This window comes from Narcine bancroftii, chromosome 7 (assembly GCF_036971445.1).
Source record: "Narcine bancroftii isolate sNarBan1 chromosome 7, sNarBan1.hap1, whole genome shotgun sequence".
Classification (NCBI taxonomy): Eukaryota; Metazoa; Chordata; class Chondrichthyes; order Torpediniformes; family Narcinidae; genus Narcine; species Narcine bancroftii.
The window spans coordinates 38,624,478-38,646,560 of NC_091475.1; the positions used below are offsets into that span (position 1 = coordinate 38,624,478).

Sequence of the window (22,083 nt, forward strand, 5' to 3'; positions counted from 1 at the left end):
CAGCCTCTCACAGTGCCTCCATGACATCTGTCACCTGAGAATGAGTACATGCTGTATCACAATGTTTAAAAAGTTGAAGATAAATTCCTGAAGTTTATGCAAAATGAATCAGAATTTATTGTCATGAACGTCACAAAATTTGTTGTTTTGCGGCAGCATCACAGAGCAAACATTTATATAAACCACCTTACAAAATAAATAAAAATAGTGCAAGAAAAAGATAAAGCAAGGTAAGATCTATGCTTCTTTGTTCATTTAGGAATCTGATTGCAGTGGCTTCATTGGAAAGATGTCTTTGGAACTTTTATTAGTAATTCTCACGTTTGATTTACAACCATATTCCTTAACTGCTCTTTTTTTGAGTTTTAGGGGAGCAGATGTTGGTTGTTGTCCGGCTTCTGCTCATCGGATGATGAGCTTTTACCATCCTGTTGGCTGGAGCAAAGGAAGGAACCCAGTCTGCCTTCGATAGTTCAATGTTTTTCTCAAACTATGGCCTGTTTGAATTTAGAGAAAATTAGAAGTGTTACATTTGATTCCTCTGTTACATTTGAAGAAACTTGGTGCCCATTCATACAATATTTTCATATATAATTTCTAACATTTCCTCTGATTTATTGTTCCTTCCTGATACCATTAAGTTTCCCTTTTGGGTGAGGACCAGGCTTCTTATGTTTGATGAACACTGATCCAAGGCTTTCCAGTTTTTGTTTTTTTTTAAAAATCTTTTAGATTAGTATAGGGCAGTGGTTTTCAAACTGCCCCCCTAAACTTACATTTCACCTTGAGCAACCCCTATGCCTTAAGTGCTCTGTGATTAGTAAGGGATTACTTAAAGTTGAATGTGAGTGGGAAGGGAAGGTTGAGAACCACTGCTATAGACCCTATTGTCATTGAAATAATTTGCTTGAGAGAAATTGTAATTGGCCCATTTTCTTTGGAGTTATGAAACCATGCAATTAACAAGTTAGTTAGGTATGATTAAAACTGGTTTTCAAACTTTTTCTTTCCACTCACATACCACCTTAAGCAATACCTTATTAGGATTGCTAAAGTGGAATGTGAGTTTAGGGGGCAGTTTGAAAACCACTGGTATAGGGGGTTTTACTATAAAGTGAATTCTCTTTTTTCTCTTTGATTGAGTATAGGGAGATGAAGAAACATTATTTATTGATTGTTGTCTATCAATTGTATCCTTATGATTTCCGTGCATTATTTTTTGTATGTTTTACATTAAAATCAATAAAAAGATTGAAAAAAAATAAAGGAATCTGATGGCAGTGGGGAAGAAGCTGTCCTTGTACTGCTGAGTGCTTGTCTTCAGACTACTGTACTTTTTTTCCTGATGGTAGCAGAGTTAAGAGGGCATGGCCTGGGTGGTGGGGGTCCTTGAGGATAGAGGGTGCTTTTTTAAGACTCTGCCTCTTGTAGATGTCCTCGATGGAGTGATGTCTAGTGCCTGTGATGTTGCAGGCTGAGTTAACAACCCTCTGGAGTTTTTTCCTGGCCTGAGAGTTGGGACCTCCATACCAGATGGTGATGCAACCAGCCAGAATGCTCTCCACAATACACCTGTAGAAGTTTAAGAGTCTTCGGTGACATACTGAATCTCCTTAAATACCTTACAAAGTATAGTCACTGGTGAGCTTTCTTCATGATTTAATCGACATGGAGGCTCCAAGGTGGATCCTCAGAGATGTACACTGCTGACCCTTCGATGAGAACTGAGTCATCTTCTCCTGATTTCCTCCTTAAGTCCACATTTATCTCCTTGGTTTTGCTAACAATGAGTGCAAGGCTGTTGTGTGACACCACTCAGCCTGCTGATCTATCTCCTTCCTGTACGCTTCTTCATGGCTGTCTGTAATTCTGCCCACAACCATGGTGTGTCATTGGCAAATTTGTAAATAGTATTTGAATTTTTGCCCATCCACACAGTCATGGTTGTAAAGTGAGTAGAGCAGTTGGATAAGCACACATCCTTGAGGTGTGCCTGTGTTGATCATCAGTGAGGAATAGCTGGTCCTTGAGAATAGAGGCTGCTGCCTAAGTTCACGACTCTCTGTAGTCACTATGCTGAGGAATTGTTTGGAGAACAGGCTATTTTAGGTTTAATTAATTAATAATCCTTGTTGAAAATAAGCCCCAAGAATTTATAGATTAAATTTGAAAAGAATGTGGTCACATAGAAATAAGGGTTGGGTTTGAATCGAAACAAAGAAAACTGAAAGTAAGAGAGGTATGTTGCTGTAATGCACTGGGAAATGACATTCAAAATTATATCTGGGCAGGAAATGGCCACCATTTATAGAAATAATACATGATTTGTTATAAATATACATTTCTTAAATGCACAAGGTGCATTAGGAAAGTTATCCAACTGTAGATGAGAGAATCTGAGATAATGAATTCATTGTGCATTGTCCATTTGCACTGAAATTCTGATTTGCTGCAGCAAGAGGTATTTCATTAAAAAAAACCAACTACGATAGTATACATTAAATAATTGTATGGAAAGAGATAATAAATACAAAAGATAGTTAGATAATAAATATTTACAATTACCAATAAGCAAGAAAGAAAATGGCATTACGATAGTTCAAAAGGGGCTTTTTTCTGGTGCAAGATTCGTGTATGATCAAGATAGGAAAAGAAGTTTAAGAGCCTGTAATGGACTTGGCTAGGTTTACCAAACTAGACTTGACTTGTACACCAAAATATACATAATCTGCCACTGTTTGAAACTGTCAGTAGTGATAAGGTTGCAAAGATGCTTCATAAGCAAGCTGAGTGGGGTGGGCCACACATGGCAAATGAATTAGTTTGTTAAAATGTAACTATTGTTAAATTATAGAACACCACAGCACAGCACAGGCCCTTATGGCCCTCAATGTTGTGCTGACCTAGAAATTTCTCCCCAAAAATGAACTAAGCTCTTCCTAACTTGTAACCCACTATTTTTATTTTATTCATGTGCCTATTAAAAGTCTCTTAAATGTCCCTAATGTTTCAGCTTCCACCACCCCGGCAAGGAATTTCAGCTGCCCACACTCCACGTAAAAAAACCTACCCTGTTGTTTCCCATAAACCTTCCTCCCTTCACTTTAAACAGATATCTTATGGTGTTTGGGGAAAAACGCACTGACTGTTCACTTTATCTATGCCTCTCAGAACCTCGTAGACCTCTATTAAGTCACCTCTTATTGCTCCAAAAAGAAAAGTCCAAGCTCTGCCAACCTTACCTCATAAGATTTATTTTCTAATCTAGGCTACATTCTGATAAATCTCCTCTGCACCTTCTTCATAGCTTCCACGTATGTCCTAGAATGAGGTAACCAGAACTGAACACAATATTCTAAGTGTGAACTCAATCCCTTGACTAAAGAACCCAGGATCCCATAGGCCTTCTTAACATTCCTGTTAATCTGCACGACAACTTTGAGAGATGTATGGATTTGGACTACAAGGTCCCTCTATTCTTCCACACTGTTAAGTATCCAACCATTAAACCTGTACTCAGTCTTCAAATTTGACCTTCCAAAATGCATCACCTAACATTTATCCAGAAAGAACTCCATCTGCCACTTTCGTGCCCATCTCTGAATCCTATTTATATCCTTTTGTAACCTATGACAACTTTCAACACTATCCACAAATCCTTCAATCATCATATCATTCGCAAACCTACTGACCCATCCTTCTACTTTTTCATCTGGGTCATTTATAAAAATTACAAAAACCAGGGTCCTAGAAAAAAATCCCTGCAGAACTCCATTGGTCACTGACCTCCAAGCAGCATACCTTCTATCCATTAATACTCTCTGCTTTCTACAGGCAAGCCAATTCTGAATCATACAGCCAAGATTCCATGTATCCCATGACTTTCTGAACAAGCCTCCCACGGGGAACCTTGTCAAATGCCTTATTAAAATTCATATACACCACATCTACTGCCCTACCTTCATCAATTTCTTTTGTTCCCTCTTCGAAAAAACTCAATTAGGCTCATGAAACATGACCTTCCCTTCACAAAACCATGCTGATTATCCCTGAGAAGACTGTCCTTCTCTAAATGCTCATAAATCCTGTCCTTAATAATGCTCTCCAATAGTTTGTCCACCACTGATGTAGGAATACACTGGTTTGTAATTCCCTGGATCCCCCCTATTACCTTTTTTTAAAGGCAACCACACTTGCCATTCTTCAATCCTCCAGCACCTCCCCTGTGGCCAAACAGGGTGCAAAGATCATTGCTAACACCCTAGCTATCACCTTCCTTCCCACAGCAACCTAGGGTATTACTAGCCCTGAGGAATTACTAGCACTTCCTCTTTCCTAATCTCAACATAGTCCAACACATAAGCATGTTTTATTCTGACTTCACCTTGTCCAAGGTCCTTTTCTCTGGTGAATACTGGAGCAAAGTTTTTATTTAGGATCTCCCAACCTCCTCTGCTTCCAGGCACATGTTGCTTCCTTTATCCTTAAGCAGCCCTACCTTCACCCTCATCATCCTTCTGTTCTTCACGTAAGCATGAAACACCTTGGGGTTCTCCTTAATCCTACTTGCCAAGGCCTTTGTCATGTCCCCTTCAAGCTCTCCTATCCTTCCTGGCTACCATATGATTCTCATGATCGCTTCCTGTTTTTTGCTTCCTCCAAAGTTACAGTGCCCTCCATAATGTTTGGGACAAAGACACCTTTTTCTTTATTTGCCACTGTGTTCCACAGTTTTAAATTTGTAATCAGACAATTCACATGTAATTAATGTGCATATTCCAGATTTTATTCAAGGTTATTTGTATACATTTTGGTTTGACAGTGGAGAAATTGCAGTGTAAAATATTTCAATGACTACTGTCTGCAGAAACCTTTATGAACAGAAATACAGAGGCTGTACTGCAAGATGCAAACCATGGCAAAGGTGGTATGCTTTGGATCTTGGGCAGTTTCTTTACATCTCCACACTTTGTTCTTGCCATCATTCTGATACAGGTTAATCTTGGTCTCATCAGTCCACAAGTCCTTTTTCCAGAATCCTGCAGGCTCATTTAGATACTTTTTGGAACATTGTAATCTGGCCATCCTTCCTGTGGATAACTAGTGGTTTACATCTTGCAGTGCAGCCTCTATATTTCTTTTCATGCAATCTTCCGTGGACAGTAGTCATTTACATATCCACACCCGTCTCTTGAAGAGTGTTTCCGATCTGTCTGATATATGTTTAGGTTTTTTTCTTCATTCTTCTGTCATCAGCAGTGGAGGTCTTCCTTGGAATATCAATCCCTTTGTGATTACTGAGTCACCAGTCCACTCTTTTTTTTTAAATAATGTTCCAAACTGTTGATTTTGGTAATCCTAAAGTTTGGGCAATGTCTCTTACTGTTTTATTCTTGTTTTTCAGTTTTATAATGGCTTATTTGACTTTCATTGTCACAACTCTAGTCTTCATGTTCAAAATGGCAACTACAGACTCCAAAGGGGATCAAATGCATAGAAGCAAACTGAGCTCACTTATATCTGTACCAATGAAGCAATTAAATAAACCTGAGTACTCACAAACTCCTGTGGAGCAAAAGTCCTAAACATTAATGTGCCGTGAAATGAGGGGACTATCTATAAAGGGTGCTGTAATTTCTACATGATCAAACCAAAATGTATACAAATAAGCTTGAATAAAATCTGGAAATATACACTTTAATTACATGTGAATTCATTGATTACAAATTTAAAACTGTGGAGCACAGTGGAAAAATAAAGGAAAAAAAATGTCTGTCCCAAACATTATAGAGGGCACTGTAGCTGGATGTCCTTATTCACTAATCACTGAAAACTAATATTCAGGTGCATGAGACTAGGAAGGTCAAATAATGTTGATCTTTCTTGCAGGAGGATTTAAGTACAAAGATAAAAATGCCTCACTAGAATTTTATAGAACTCTGATATTGTGTACAAATTTGGTTTCCTAACTTGAAAGATATACTTGTGAGACAGGATGGTCAGTAAATATTTTCTACACTGGTGTGAGGGGAGTTTGAGTAAGATAGGCCCAATTATCCAAATATTACATGAATAAATGAGATTCCCTTCTTGAAATGTAGATATAAAAGGATATTTCCTTTTATATCACCGTTGGAGAACAAACTGTGCTGAAAAATGGTCACCCAATTTACAAAGACATACTTCTGGTTCCCCTCTCCGCCTAGACCAAAACCAATATCACTTTTCACATCTTTCTCTGCATCTCCAGGAAATATAACACTTTCCTGTTTACCTCTTCCTTTCATATCACCCAGATGCTTTAAGAATTATTTTCCAGAACTCGAAAGACTCAGGATCAGTACCCATGGATTGGAGGGTAGCTAATGTTACCCCACTATTTAAAAAGGGGGGTAGAGAAAAAGCGGGGAATTATCGGCTGGTGAGCCTTACATCAGTAGTGGGCAAAATGATGGAATCCATTATTAAGGATGTAATAGCGGAGCACATGACTAGCAGAGAAGGGATCGGACGGAGTCAACATGGATTTACAAAAGGTAAATCGTGCTTGACAAATCGATTGGAATTCGAAAATAGATGAGGGAGAGCCAGTGGATGTGGTGTACCTGGACTTCCAAAAGGCCTTTGATAAGGTCCCGCCTAAACGACTGGCTTCCAAAATCAAGGCTCATGAGATTGGGGGCAAAGTATTGATGTGGATTGAGAACTGGCTGGCAGGTAGAAGACAGAGAGTTGGGATAAATGGCTCATTTTCTGAGTGGCAGGCGGTGACGAGTGGGGTACCACAGGGATCTGTACTGGGACCCCAGCTGTTCACAATTTACATTAATGGTATGGATGAGGGGATTGGATGTAATATCTCCAAATTTTCAGATGACACTAAGCTAGGAGGGGTTGTGTGCATGGAAGAGGGGGTCAGGAGGCTCCAGTGTGATTTGGATAAATTGAGGGACTGGGCAGATACATGGCAAATGCACTAGGATAAATGTGAGGTTATCCACTTTGGTAATACAAACCAGAGGGCAGATTACTATTTGCAGAGAGACCTAGGGGTACTTGTATACTAGTCTCTGAAGGCGAGCATGCAGGTACAGCAGGCGGTTAAAAAGGCAAATGGTATGTTGGCCTTCATATCAAGAGGGTTTGAGTATAGGAACAAGGATACCTTACTGCAGCTGTACAGGGCCTTGGTGAGACCACACCTGGAGTATTGTGTGCAGTTTTGGTCACCTTATCTAAGGAAGGATGTTCTTGTAATGGAGGGAGTGCAGAGGCGATTCACCAGGCTGATACCTGGAATTGCAGGAATGACTTATGAGGAAAGATTGCGCAAATTGGGATTGTACTCCCTGGAGTTTAGAAGATTGAGAGGGGATCTCATAGAGAGATATAAAATTCTGGCAGGACTGGACAGAATGGATGCAGATGGGATGTTTCCAATGATGGGAAAATCCAGAACCCGGGGCCATGGTTTGAGGATAATAGGCAAACCATTTAGGACCGAGATGAGGAGGAATTTCTTTACCCAGAGGGTGGTGAATCTGTGGAATTCATTGCCACAGAGGGCAGTAGAGGCAGGTTCATTAAATATATTTAAGAGGGAATTAGATCTATTTCTTCAGTATAAGGGTATTAAAGGTTACGGAGAGAAGGCGGGGACGGGGTACTGAACTTTAAGATCAGCCATGATCTCGTTGAATGGTGGAGCAGGCTCGAAGGGTCGAATGACCTACTCCTGCTCCTATCTTCTATGTTTCTATACTCGAGCACTCCATCCAGATGAAATACTGATTAATCTTATGGTACTGGAATACATTTCTAACATTCCAGGCTATCTTTACTGTACTCATATGGCTATATGCCTTTCAGAACGACCCACTGATCAAATAGCTGTGATTTTAAAAATGTGGGTTTTTTTTAGTCAATGCAAACATAAAAGGCTTCCTTATTTGCAGCAAGTTTCTCCAGGGATCTTTAGCAAAGTCTTGAAAGATTGGTTGTAGGAGACAAAATTTACCTATTTTTTTATCAGATTCTTGATACCAGAAGATACTCTAACACGCCAGTTGAGCATTGCTACTGTGACAGAGTATATAGATATGTTTTTGGGAGATAAATTGGAGCAGATTTTTTTAGAATAGATCAATACAAACACATTAAAACAAATTTTATTTAAAATACTGGAGCTCTGCTCATGCTAGATAAATCGGCCCCAGAGCCCTTGAAAAAGCTTTGGAGAGTGCCCAAGAGACTTCACTAATGGATTGTTGTTTACCAAAAGGCAACAGATAAAAGAACTTGCCGGAGCCGCATTCTGTCTGGCGTGGAACTTGCTGTTCTAGGGGTCTTGTTGTTTTCCAAGCAGAGAGAGTAAAACAGGTTTTCTCTGTGAGAGAGAGACACTCACACACAGAGATCAGTTCTGCAGTTTTACAGTCAGCAGCAGCAGCAGCTGGGACTGGAACAGGACAAGCTGGCAAGCTTCTGGAAACCCCTATTTGGAAGACGGGTTGTGATTGCTTAGTTTAGACTGATCAAAGCCCTTGTGGTTCATGCAAGAGGAGAGGACTGGCTCTCTAATGTTTCACTTGAAATAAGGGAAACAAAAAGGAACTCTGTGGTGACCTGAAAGAAAGCGGTTATCATCTGGAGAACCCTGAGGGGGCAAGTTTCTTCGGCAAGACACTGACGTGGGTGATTAAAAAGGAATCAGTTGTGGGTGTCCAGCGTACAACAAATCTCTCTCTGAAAACTGACAAAAAGCTTCCTGAGTGGTAACCATTTACCTTTCAAGCACCAAAGCCTGGTGAACTTGATAAATATTAAATTCTGTGCACAGTATAAGAATTGCCTGCAACCAGTGAAGTTGGAGGAATGAGAAGTGAGATTGGACTGTGAATTAAATAACTTTTCTGAATGTACACACGCATTACATACACGTGCGCTTAGAATTAGAAGGGGGTTAAATTAGGTTAGTTAAGTCAATAGTGATGTAAAAGTGTGATTCTGCTTTCATGTTTAAAGATAAAAGCAACTTTTGTTTAAGTAACCATTTGCTTTGGTGAATATCTATTGCTGCTGGGTTTTGGGGTCCTCTGGGCTTGTAACACTACAATGACAGCTTCAACATGAATATGAAGCTCAAACAGTATTGAGAGTGTAACAACCTGAGACTCAACCTGAACAAGATGAAGACACATCAACAACTCTATAGTAGAGAGAGTGGAGAGCACCAAGTTCCTTGGAGTTCACTTAACCGGTGACCTATTATGGACACACATCTCCTCACTTGTCAGGAAGGCACAACAGCAACTGCACTTTAGTTGAACAAGGCTACTGGCCACTATTATGTCAACCTTCTACAGAGCTCTATCGAGAGTGTCCTGGCCAGCTGCATCACAGTGTGGTACAGTTGCTGCAGAGAAATGGATCGGAGGTCAATCCTCAAGAGTGGCAGAGAGGATCACTAGAGTCTCTTGCCCCCCATCGACATGATCTACTGGGATGGTTGTCTGAAGAAGGTGCACAAAATCATTGAGGACCCCTTCCACCCTGCACACACCATCTTTCAGCTGCTCCTTTCGGGGAAGAGATACAGGAGGATCAGAGCCAGCACCAGCTTCTTCCCACAGGCAGTGAGGATGCTGAATGACCAAAGGAACTGCTCACACTAACCATCTGAGACTCTCCTCTGTCCAAAGCAATATCTATTTATTTATTTTATAGATATACTTGTCCTGCATATATATTATTTGTCTATATGTGTATTATATCTGTTTGTATGTCTGCATGTTTTTTTGCACAGAGGACCATAGAATGCTGTTTTGTCATTCTTGTCCAATCAGATGACAATGAACTTGACTTGAGAACTATGATAGAGCTCACTTGAGATAAGGTTGCGTCACATACAGTGCGTTGTTGTTGTTGTTGTCTAGCTCCCGTGGAGATTATGCCTTTAAGAGTTGAACCACGGCGGCCAAATATTGACAGGCTGGTCTATGGAAATCTCCTGACAGCCCTGTTGCTCTTTACAGGGAACTAACATTTTAGATTACCGAGAACCCTTATTTGACAGAGAAGCAATGCTGTGTTGACATTCCATCAATGGATCTTTTTAACTTCCAGGTAATTCAAAAATTGTAACACGTGCACACTGAACTCATTCTTAGGTAATTCATTCCTGTTGCGACTCGTTAAATTCATGTTTTCCTTTCTTGTGAGTTCGTTCGTGTGCCTGCGACTCAAGGATTCAAACTGGTACGGTCTTGCTCATTTCCTATGAAATAACCGAAGTTTTATCTTTAGTTCACTTGTGAAAAGACTGTTAAAGTAATGATTTCTTTTGTCTGCAGGAAGTTTGTACCCTTTGTGTTGAAACTTGAAAGGCGGTTACATGGTAGGAAAGGGTCAATCAATAAAGGTATAATTGTGGTGATGTAATAAAGATGCAGCAATTGTGTTGTGGAATGGTCTGGGTATAAATAAAAATAGGAGGGTAAAGAAGAGACAGGAGGGAGTGGTCTCTAGGCCTCCCAATGAATTTTGCCTCCCAATTTGGAAAAAGTATTAATGGGGAGATATCGAATGTGGCAAGGAGGTAATTGCAATTATCATGGGTGGTTTGAAATTGAATATTGATCTGCATGGTGGAAGAGAGATCTGTGGAATGCAATGGGAAATGTTTTTTAGAGCAATATTTTACAAAAATTGCCCAGAAATTGGTTATTTTTGATTTTCTAATGGCGTAATGAAGCAAAATTAATAAGAAATCTTGTTGTTAAGGAATCTCTAGAGTGGTGATCATAGGAATAATGTGACATTATTCGTCCCTTTTTGTAACAGAGGTCGCTCGAACTCCATTGGAAAGTTAAGGACAGTCGCCGTTTCTGACCTGAGCCTTTCTTCACGGGGGGTTCTCCAGCACCTTTGTGTACTACATTCGCCCAAGCCATCTGCAGATTTCTTGTTTACCTCGTTCTAATTCCATTCGCGGGAATGTGAGTTAGAGTCAAGCTGCAGATCTTTTTGCTAAAGTGAGTTGACATAACAATTCTTTTGCTCCTACCATGCACGGTTCCCAATCGTGGCACAGGCTCTCGCAGCTCGCTGCAAATACAATAAAGTGCCTAGAGATATATAGTCCTCCGTGTTGGTCTTGAACTGCTGAATTTATAAAACTTCAAACTTAACAGGGATCGAATTCCCAGCTTGAGTTAATCATTCCGTGCGTCAATTCTTACCAGGAGACGCAATGAATTTATCCAAAGGTAATAGTATTACCTTGACTTGAGAGTTATAGGACTGGAGACACGTGAATGGGGATTTAAAAAGTAGTTTTCCTTCATATGTCAGTCGTACACAGAATGTGTCAAAAAGTTTCTCCCCCCACCCCCCCATGAAAAGTTTTTTTTGGAAGTCTGTTTATTTCGTATATAAGAATTAAAGTCAGAAAAGAGACAGCTATCAGTGGCAAATCATCTATTTTATTATTATATTTGTGTTTACAATTTAAACTATCAACTTAATATTTATGAATTGTAGGTTAACCTTGCATAAATTGATCGCTTCTCAGTCTTTTGGCTAAGATCAAGTATAACCTGCGCTATCTGTAAGGAGTAAAAACACAAAATGTTCGAGAAGTTCAGGAGGTCAAACTGTGTCCTTTATGGGCTTGAGCCCTTCATCAAAGTATGAGAAAATGCCTACAGGCGTCTGGACAAAGGAGTGGGGGGGGGGGGGAGGGGGTGGCAAAGGCAGGAATTGATAGGTAGAGAAAGGAACAGCAATGAAGGGAGGAGGGATAGCTGGGGTGGAAGAACTGGAAAGGGAGGGGAAAGAAAAGATGAGCATGTTTAGTGGAAAGCAGTAAAGTCGATGTTAATGCTATCTGACTAGTAAATGCCCAGACGGAAAATAAGGTGGTGTTCCTCCAATTTACAGGTGGTCTGAGTGGGATAGTACATAAGGCCACGAACAGACATGTTAGTATGAGAGTGTGACTCGGAATTGAAATGGTTGGCTACTGGGAGGTCGCTGTTGTTGAGGGGAGAGGCTGAGTGAAGTGATCTCCCAATCTGCATCCGGTCTCTCCAATGTAGAGAATGCCACAAAGGAAGCATTCGATACCAAATAACAATTACAACACGGAAACAGGCCAATTTGGTCCTTCTGGTCCGCACTGATCTAAGTACCCTCCTCTAATCCCACTTACCAGCCCATATCCCTCCATCTCCCTCCCATCCATATACATATCCAACTCTTTCTTTAATGAAAAAATTGACCCTGCCTCCACCACCTTTCCCGGAAGCCCATTTCACACAGTAACCACTCTCTGAGTAAAGAAATTCCCCCTCATGTTACTCCTAAACCTTTGCCCGTCACCTCTCATCCCATGACCTCTTGTATCCATCTCTTCTACTCTCAATGGGAAAAGCCTTTCCACATCAATTCTATCTATCCCTCTCATTATCTTAAACACCTCTATCAAATCCCCTCTCAGCCTTCTACATTCCAAGGAATAAAGACCTAATGTGCTCAATCTTTCCTTGTATTCTAGATGCTGAAACCCAGGCAACATTTATGTAAATCTCTGCACTCTCTCTATCTTGTTAATATCCTTCTGGCGCCTCACAGTTTGGCGGGCAGCAGCCTCCTTTGAAGAAGACCGCAGAGCCCACCTCACTGACAAAAGGCAAAGGAGGAAAAACCCAACACCCAACCCCAACCAACCAATTTTCCCTTGCAACCGCTGCAATCGTGTCTGCCTGTCCCGCATCGGACTGGTCAGCCACAAACGAGCCTGCAGCTGACGTGGACTTTTTACCCCCTCCATAAATCTTCGTCCGCGAAGCCAAGCCAAAGAAGAAGAGATTGGTGACCAGAACTGCACACAGTACTCTAAATTTGGCCTCACCAATGCCATGTATAGTTTCATCATTACTTCCCAACTCCTATATTCTATGCACTGATTTATATAGGCAAGCATACTAAGGGCCTTTTTCACCACCCTAACCACATGTGTTCCTACCTTCAGGGAACAATGCACCGTTATTCCTAGATCTTTCTGCTCCATTGCATTCCTCAATGTCCTCCCATTTACCACATATGCGTTGCTTTGATTATTCTTTCCAAAATGAAGCACCACACATTTATCAGCATTAAACTCCATCTGCCATCTTTCTGCCCACTCCTCTAAGCAGTTTAAATCCCTTTGCAATCTTTGAAAACCCTCTTCATCATCCACAATTCCCCCTATTTTAGTATAATCTGCATATTTACTAATCCAATTTACCGCCCCATCCTCCAGATCGTTAGTACAATAAATAAGTTCTTTGGATGTATAAGTGAAGTGTTGCTTTGATGAAGGGCTCAAGCCCGAATGTCGGCTATGTATCTTTACTTTTCCTACATAAAGGACACTGTTTGACCTGCTGAGCTTCTCCAGCATTTTGTGTTTTTACTTCAACCATGGAGTCTACAGAATTTTGTGATTTACTGCTATCTGTAAGGAGTTTGCACATTGTCCCTGTGTCTGTGTGGGTTTCCTCTGGGTGTTCCAGTTTCCTTCCACCTTTCAAAACCTACAGGGTTGTAGTTTAATTTGGGTGAAATTGAGTAGGATGGGTTTAAATGGCTGGAATCAACTTCTACCATGTTGTAAATTTTTTAAAAATTTAAAACAAAATTCAGTACACAGAATGTTCTAAAAGAAGAGGCAAAAGGGGTAAGGTGGAGTTGTCAATCAATAAAGGTATAATTGTGGTGATGTAATAAAGATGCAGCAATTGTGTTGTGGAATGGTCTGGGTATAAATAAAAATAGGAGGGTAAAGAAGAGACAGGAGGGAGTGGTCTCTAGGTCACCCAAAAGTTTTGCCTCCCAATTTGGAAAAAGTATAAATGGGGAGATATTGAATGTGGCAAGGAGGTAATTGCAATTATCATGGGTGGTTTGAAATTGAATATTGATCTGCATGGTGGAAGAGAGATCTGTGGAGTGCAATGGGAAATGTTTTTTAGAGCAATATTTTACAGAAATTGCCCAGAAATTGGTTATTTTTGATTTTATAATGGCGTAATGAAGCAAAATTAATAAGAAATCTTGTTGTTAAGGAATCTCTAGAGAGTGGTGATCATAGGAGATAAGGTTTGAATGTGAACATCAACATCATATGTCAAAACCAATTTCCTTAATTTTAAAAATGGCATTTACAGAAGTATAAAAGAAAATATATCTAGTGTGGGGAAAATAGGTGTACAGTTTAGCCAGAACATGCATTTTAGCTATAATGGTATACAAGTGCTATACCATAACACTCTCCAGAAATGTATTCTAATTAGAAAGAGGTACTCAAGAATATCCAAATATCTTTGGTTAACAAAAGCAAAGTAAATACCAGTTGACTTGATATCCGTTGTTGATAAGACTTTACCTAAGTTGATTCATATGGATCAAACAGGTTTTATAAAGAATAGATATGCTTCAGATAACATTTTGCGCGTGATTAGTTTGATTAATAGATTTCGACAATCTTCAGATCATCTGATGGTGATATCTCTAGATGCAGAAAAGGCATTTGATAGAGTTGAATGGAACTTCTTGTTTAAAGTTTTGGAGAAATTCAAGTTTGGTCCTTTTTTTATTGGTTGGATTAGGGCTTTATATAGTAAACCAGTAGCGAGAGTATTGACGAATGGTTTGATTTCGGAACCCTTTAAGCTATCTCGATCAACTCGTCAAGGTTGTCCTTTATCACCGGCTTTGTTTGCATTAGTGATTGAACCTTTAGCACAATTGATAAGACAAAATACACAGATACAAGGTATGAAAGTTTTAGATGAGGAGTATAAATTTAATTTATTTGCTGATGATGTATTGGTGTATTTAATAAACCCAGCTCAGTCACTTTTGCACTTGAAGGAGTGTTTAATACAATATGATGTCTTTCTGGATATAAAGTTAATTGGTAAAAAAATGAAATATTATCGATTAGTGAAGGAGATTATTCAGTTAATAAGAATATTATTATTTTGAAATGGACTGATTGAATTAAATATTTGGGTAATAAAGACCAATATGACCTCATTCTCTCTTATATTAAACTCCATTTGCCATATTTTCTCCCACTCACTTAACCTATCCATATCCTGTCGCAGTATGCCCTGCACCTCTTTTGGTATAATTAACAAACTTTATACTGTATTCTTATACTTTAACTATTACTCCACAGTAAATAATCAAAGACAAAGAAGTGAAACATTTGACGCTTCACTACTTGAATCCTTCCAGCCTTAGTCCTATTAATCACACATTCAAATTGATAAGATTGCAAAGTATTATATTCCAATTTCAACCTAGATAATTCTATTTTCTGATTTTCTGTAGCATCTTTCTGAAATTCCTTTTTTAACTCATCAATCTGTTTCTCTAATTCAAAACTCTGATTTAATCGATTCTTCTTTATTTTAGAAGTATAACTAATTATTTGTCCTCTCAAATAGGCTTTCATAGCATCCCATAATACAAACTTACTTTGAACAGAATTAGAATTTTCTTTAAAAAAAAATTAATTTGTTTTTTCAAAAAATCAATAAATTCCATATTTTTTAACAACATTGTATTAAACCTCCAACGATAGGCCACTTGGATTTTCTCAGAAGTTGCATATGTAAAATATAACAAAGAATGATCTGAAATCACCCTACTTTTATATTCCGCTTGTTGTATTTTCCCTTGTAAATGTGCCGATACTAAAAAGAAGTCAATCCTTGAAAACGATTCATGTCCAGATGAATAAAAAGAGAAATCTCTCTGTCGGATTAAGATGTCTCCAAATATCTACTAAATTAAAATCTTTCATCAACGCTTGAACCTGAACTGCCATCTTGGATTTCTTAACTTTCTTCAGAGATTTATCTAATAAAGGTTCCAAAACACAATTAAAATCACCACCAACTAAAATATTATCATTAGCCTGACCCAAACATAAAAATGCATCTGAAATAAATATTTCATCATCTGCATTTGGGGCATAAACATTATGTAAAGTCCAAAATTCACTAAAAATCTTACAATTCAATTTAAGAATACATCCTGCCTTTTCCTTCATTGATTGTAATTCAAAAGATAAATTTTTATGTATCAAAATTGCTACACCTTTAGCCCTAGAATTAAATGAGGAAGAATATACATGCCAAACCCAGTCCCTCTTTAATTTCATACTTTCCTTCACATTCAAATGTGTTTCTTGTAAAAAAGCAACATCAATTTTCATTTTCTTAATATATGCCAAAACTTGCTTACGCTTAATCGGACTGTTTCATCCTCGAACATTAAAAGTAGCAAACCTCAACTTTGACATATTGTTACTAAATACCAATAATATCTTTATATGAAAACTCAAATCAACGTATATAGGCCCTCCAATAGGAAAAAAAAATCACAAATTAAAAATTAACTAAAATGAAAATTTAAAAAATAATAAAGAAAAAAAAAATCCCCCCCAAAAAAACTACCAAAAGGTAGTAATTCCCTAAGCAAAAATTGGGTGTGGGTCACCCACCAGTGGCTGATGACTAGTAAAGAACTTAGAGCAAATCTCTCCCTCCCTAGCCAAACAATCAATAACATCAAAATATAATAATAACAAAAAAAATAGAGTAAAAAAAATTCTTCTTTTCATCCAAGAGATTCCAATCTCAAAAATCCCATTTCAGAAGAAGTTGGACTCTTTCCATTCCCGTTTTTCCCATTTCTGCCATTTATTCCGTTTCCAGAACAACCAGATTTTTCTTTAGAAGATAATGGTGGACTATGTCTTTGTCCTCTTATATCTAGCAATGAAACAGCAAAAATCATTGCTTCACGATCATTTTCAAAAAAACCGAAATTGATAGTCTCCATAAAACACCTTCAACACTGCAGGGTAGCGAAAAGTAGACTTATAACCTTTACGCCCCAAAACTTCTTTAACTGGATTAAATCAACGTCGATGTTGAATGACCTCTTGACTCAAATCAGGGTAAAAGAAAACTCTGCTATTCTGAATCAATAACAGAGTTTGTCGTTGTCTCGCATTCTGCACTGCTAGTCAAAGTATTGCTTCTCTGTCCAAATAATTCAAACATCAAATTATTATCGGTCTCGGTGGTTGACTAGCTGAGGGTGTTCTTCTTAGAGCTCTATGGGTTCTTTTCAGTACCAATCCCCCAGAAAAAAAATCTTGCCCTAATACTTGCGGGATCCAGTCTTTAAAGAAACGAAGAGGATCTTGTCCTTCTATACCTTCTGGCAAACCAACAATTTTCACATTATTCCTTCTGCTTTGATTCTCTAAGTAGTCTATTTTCCTCTCTAGCTCCTTCTCACGCGCTCCCAATTCTATGACTGATTTTTCAACCTTCAGCACTTTTTCTGTGTTAGAAACCTCTTGTTGTTTACAGTCCAAAAAAGCAGTCTGAATTTTTTTAAATTCTTCATAAGATGCACCCACATATGTCTTAACCATATTTAATTCTGAACTTATACCAGCATTCATTTGAGCCATTTCATTCATTTGAGATGACAAAGGTTTAATAACAGCTTGAACAATATCATTTAATTGCATACACTGTAGGTCAGAAAAGCTCAGTCCTGCTCTCTCTAATGTAGTGACAGAACAAGGTAACTGCAACTACAACAGAAGGCATATTAAAAGTTTTACTGTGGGTCTGGACTCCCAGTGACGGCACTCCGAGTTCCTCAGGGAGTCGCCGCTGGTCTCCCCCCACATCTCGTTGTTTTTTCATGAAATCACGAAGAAAAGCAATTTCTTCAGATTGAAGTTCTTCCTGATGCATTTCCAACAATGGAGTCGTCTTCCTGTGTGCTCCCTCTGTTGAAATCGAAAGGCTTTCCAAATCAGGGTCCACTTCTTGGGAACACGCACCTTCTTCCAGAGAACGAGTAATTCCAGTGCCATCCTTCACTTGGTGAGTAATAGACATTTTTTTTTCAACTCCCACAGGCAGTCTTTGAGGTTTAGACACTGAAGAGATTAAGCCTGAGGCTGTATCAAGTCGTCTAGGCCCCAAATCTTCAGCACTTCAAAAATGTAACTTCTTCTGCACTTGAGGTTTAACCTTTTTACCATTAGTGGCCATAATAATTCTTTGATACTTTAAACTAAAATTTAAGAAGTTTAAACTTGAAAACAAAGTTAAAAGACAGGTACTTAAAAGTCTGGCCAGAGATGTCGAGATTACACGTCTAGACTCTACGCCATCTTGCCACGCCCCCTTCAGCCTGTTCTTCTCAGCGAAATGCGCATGGAAGATGTTCAGTCTGTCCGGAGGGAGGCATCAGTGTTATTAAGTTGCAAGATGGTCTTGTGATATGTTATTGTTTTGATACCTTGCTACATGCACCTCACGTCGCTGGTGTGACAATGATCTTTAGTGCATACCAAAGCTTTGCCTTCCTGATTGCACGGGAGAGTTCAGCCCTGGCTGATCTTAGAGTCAACTTATTTCTTGTCCTGAAGACTGCATCTCGAGCTTTGTAGGTGGTTACCTTCCTGAAACAGCTCCAACCATGGTCTCAAAGCAATACTGCAGTGCCACACTGCCACCTTGTTTTGGGCATCCCTGCTTTACACTATTTTGACTGTCATGCTTACAAGCTAATTTTAAAGGGCAGATAAGAGTCAACTACATTACTTTTTTTTTCTGAAGTCACATAAATGCCAAAGATATTGATTTCTATCTCTGAATAATTTATCAAGGCTTTTGGATAAATGCAATTATTCCATCTTCTAAATGAGTGTGAAAGTATAAATTATATTAATAAAATTCAAGATTATTTTGTAAATCAGTTTAACTGATTAGCTGTAACTAAAATTAGTGTTTTCTTTCCACAAATCAGCTTACCCCTTGTGCACAGACTTCTACAAAGAAGAAAATGAACAATACTACACTCCTTGAGAATAACCTCTGTGAAAACATCGATGACTTCAAAATTTACTCCTACCTACCAGTGTATACGATCACATTTATTTTTGGGTTTACTGAAAATGTCTTCTGTTTATACGTATTCCTCAAGTTATACAAGATAAAGACGGAATTCCGCATTGTCATGGTGAATCTAACAATTGCAGATCTACTTTTTACTTGCACATTGCCTTGGCGTGTACATTATTACTGGCATGGCAGAATTTGGAACTTTCCACCATATTTATGCATTTTCATGTCTTATGCACTATACTTCAACATGTATTGTAGCATCTACTTTCTAACTCTAATGAGCATCTTGAGGTACTTTGCTATAGTGCATCCACTTAAATGTTTGAAGTACAGGACAATCAAATATGTTCTGATTGTGTGCTTATTGATATGGGTATTTGTGGGCATAGTGGCCAGTCCTTTATTAAAAGATGACAGTAACAATATTGAAAAAAATATAACAAGATGTTTTGACCCTGAAGATGAATTTAGCATTAAAATGCACAACATGAATTTAATTTCACTGATAGTAGGTTGCATTATTCCCTTCTTTATTATCACTGTCTGTTACATTTTTGTTGTTAAAACTTTGATCTCTTCAAAAGTGGAGCATAACAAGCAAAATCGTTACCGCAGAAAAGCTATTGCAATGATTATTATTGTTATGGTTATATTTCTGACCAACTTTTTGCCCTATCACATTTTACGGACTGTCTACCTTGCCATTAAATTCTGGGACCCTGAAAACACAATGCAATCAAATTGTTTCATTCAAAAAACTGTGGTAGTTACTCTATGTGGTGTGGCAATCAATACCTGTTTGGGTCCCCTTTTGTATTATTTTGGTGCAGAATCTTTTAGGGATAAGTTGACAAACAAAAAGAATGCCCCAAGATATCAAATCTGAACTTTTTTTCCTATTGTTCATTGTAAGAGTGACTTATTGTGTGGAATTTCTCTTTATTTTAGTTCATACTGCAATAAGTCAAGGGTCAATCACATTTTATTCTGTTCCTGACTTTAAACAATTTATTTTAATCTATAGTCTTGACAGTTTCATCAGAAATTACCAGTAGTAACTTATCATTCAGCCTCATTCCAACAAAAATTCCAAATCAATGGGTTGCTTAATTTTAAGTTCTTTTTAGCTTTTGAAAATAGAAACATACAGTTTTTATGTAGTAACACTCATAGGATAAAATGTTATATTTGTTCCTTATCAAAAGTGGGCAGAAATAACTAAAGACCAAAGATCTTGCATGAATGAATAACTTAAGAAAATAAGAATTGATAAAAATGTAGTATTTGTGAAGTTGGTTAAAATCTGGCGTTGTCTGTAAAGAGTTTGTACGTTATCCTGTGTCTGCGTAGGTTTCCTTTGAGTGCTTCAGTTTCCTCCCCCCTTTCAAAACATCAGGGGTTGTAGTTTAATTGGGGTATTTGGACGGCATGGACTCATGGGGTGGCAGGCGCTGTTACCATGCTGTATGTCTAAAAAAAATAAGTAGCCCCCAGACATCCTTCAGCCTAAATCACTGAAAGATGCACCAAGGATTAGGTTGGAAAAAGATATGCTGTCCTTTATTATGAGCAGATTTGAACAAATGATTACTGTTTCGCTGCAATGATAATTCTCCACTCCAAAGGGCTGTGGAGATTCTGTTATTGAAGTATTTTTAAACAGTGTTTGGTAGATTTTTGAACATTAAAAGAATATGGGAATAGTAAATGATCAGCCATGATGTTGATGAGTAGTGGAGCAGACTCAAAAGGCCAAATGCCCTATTTTCGCTTCTCTTTCTTTTTTAAAAATAAAACCTTTTGTTTGAACCTGACAGACGTGATCACTGGGTTGTTTGAAGATACCCAACCAGTGAAGGCAATGCCTCCAGTTGCCAAAATCCTAAGCTTCAGAATTTTTGCTGAAAGCTTTTCTGCCTCCCTGCTTTCTACTTTCTTAAAACTTGTTTCTTTAACTAAGTTCCAGCCAAGCCACTTAACATGAACACATTTGGTTCAGTTGGTAAACATTACTTTGAAATGTTTTCATTGTTAAAATTGTTGTATAAATACAAGATGTTGCTGCTGTAATACAATATTTGGAGTATTAGCAATTCTAACATTGAATATCTCATTATTCTTTCAAGTGTACTTAAATATTTCTGAAATTGTGATTGTTGATTTTATTTTTAATAAATTCAACAGATCTTGTGGCTCACCAAGGTCCATGCTGCTGACAAATCCAGAAAATCTTGCCAGTAAATAGTTTTTTTTTAAACCCAATGATTTCGACATCACAGGGGCATGTCAATAGCCTAATTCACCATTCTGGGTTTGCTCAGGTTGACAGTTCTCTGGTGGTTTATAGAAGTTTTCAATTCCATTGTCAAGAGTTAATGGTCAACATTAATTTATAGACATATGGATAGTTTTTAAAATTAATTTTCTGTCTCTAACTGGCAAGGCTTGCATTTACTGTCCATTCCTATTCTTTAAAAAAAGTTTTTTTAAATATTTTATTTTTCATACTGTGAATCATATCAACCAAAATATATACAACTGTTTCTCATTAAATGTACACAGTGGCATTTTCTCCCTTTGTTCCCCCTACCTTCCCCTCCCCCCTTCCTATCCCCCTCCAAAACCAATAAATATTCAACATATACAATACAATAAAACCATAAAACAATGTCTTCACACATTGAAAAATAAACAAGAAAAATGTGTCACCTACTTTTACACACTGGATCAAGTAGTTTTGTCTTCTTATCATTTTAGGGGGTGGAGGTCCGAGGGAAGCCCTCTCTGTTATGTTCCATGTATGGTTCCCAAATTTGTTCAAATAATGTGACTTTATTTTTTAAATTACATGTTATTTTTTCCAATGGAATACATTTATTCATTTCCATGTACCATTGCTGTATTCTCAGGCTCTCTTTCATTTTCCAAGTTGACATTATACATTTTTTTGTTACTGCTAAGGCTATGATAATAAATCTCTTTTGCACTTTATCCAATTTGAGGCCTAATTCCTTACTTCTTATATTACTTAGAAGAAAGATCTCTGGATTTTTTTTGGTATGTTATTTTTTATGATTTTATTTAA

The 22,083-nt window shown here is 38.1% G+C and overlaps 2 protein-coding genes across 5 annotated transcripts in view; one reads left to right on the top strand and one right to left on the bottom strand.

Annotated features, from left to right (window-relative positions):
• The window catches only part of LOC138738776 (RCC1 and BTB domain-containing protein 2-like), a 241,865-nt gene that overhangs the window by 161,000 nt on the left and 58,782 nt on the right, over positions 1 to 22,083 (bottom strand). The window lies entirely within an intron of this gene.
• LOC138739837 (cysteinyl leukotriene receptor 1-like) lies at positions 10,847 to 22,008 on the top strand. Of its 2 annotated transcripts, XM_069892381.1 has the most exons (3): positions 10,847 to 11,033; positions 17,721 to 17,969; positions 18,901 to 22,008. In XM_069892381.1, exon 3 carries the CDS (start codon positions 18,937 to 18,939, stop codon positions 19,882 to 19,884), a length of 948 nt encoding a protein of 315 aa, XP_069748482.1. In that variant the 5' UTR covers positions 10,847 to 11,033; positions 17,721 to 17,969; positions 18,901 to 18,936; the 3' UTR covers positions 19,885 to 22,008. The 2 variants fall into 2 exon arrangements, with proteins under 2 accessions (XP_069748482.1, XP_069748483.1); XM_069892382.1 differs by lacking the exon at positions 17,721 to 17,969.

Excerpts from the sequence above, each read along its gene's own strand:
- LOC138739837 (XM_069892381.1), top strand. The coding sequence starts at position 18,937 with ATGAACAATACTACACTCCTTGAGAATAACCTCTGTGAAAACATCGAT.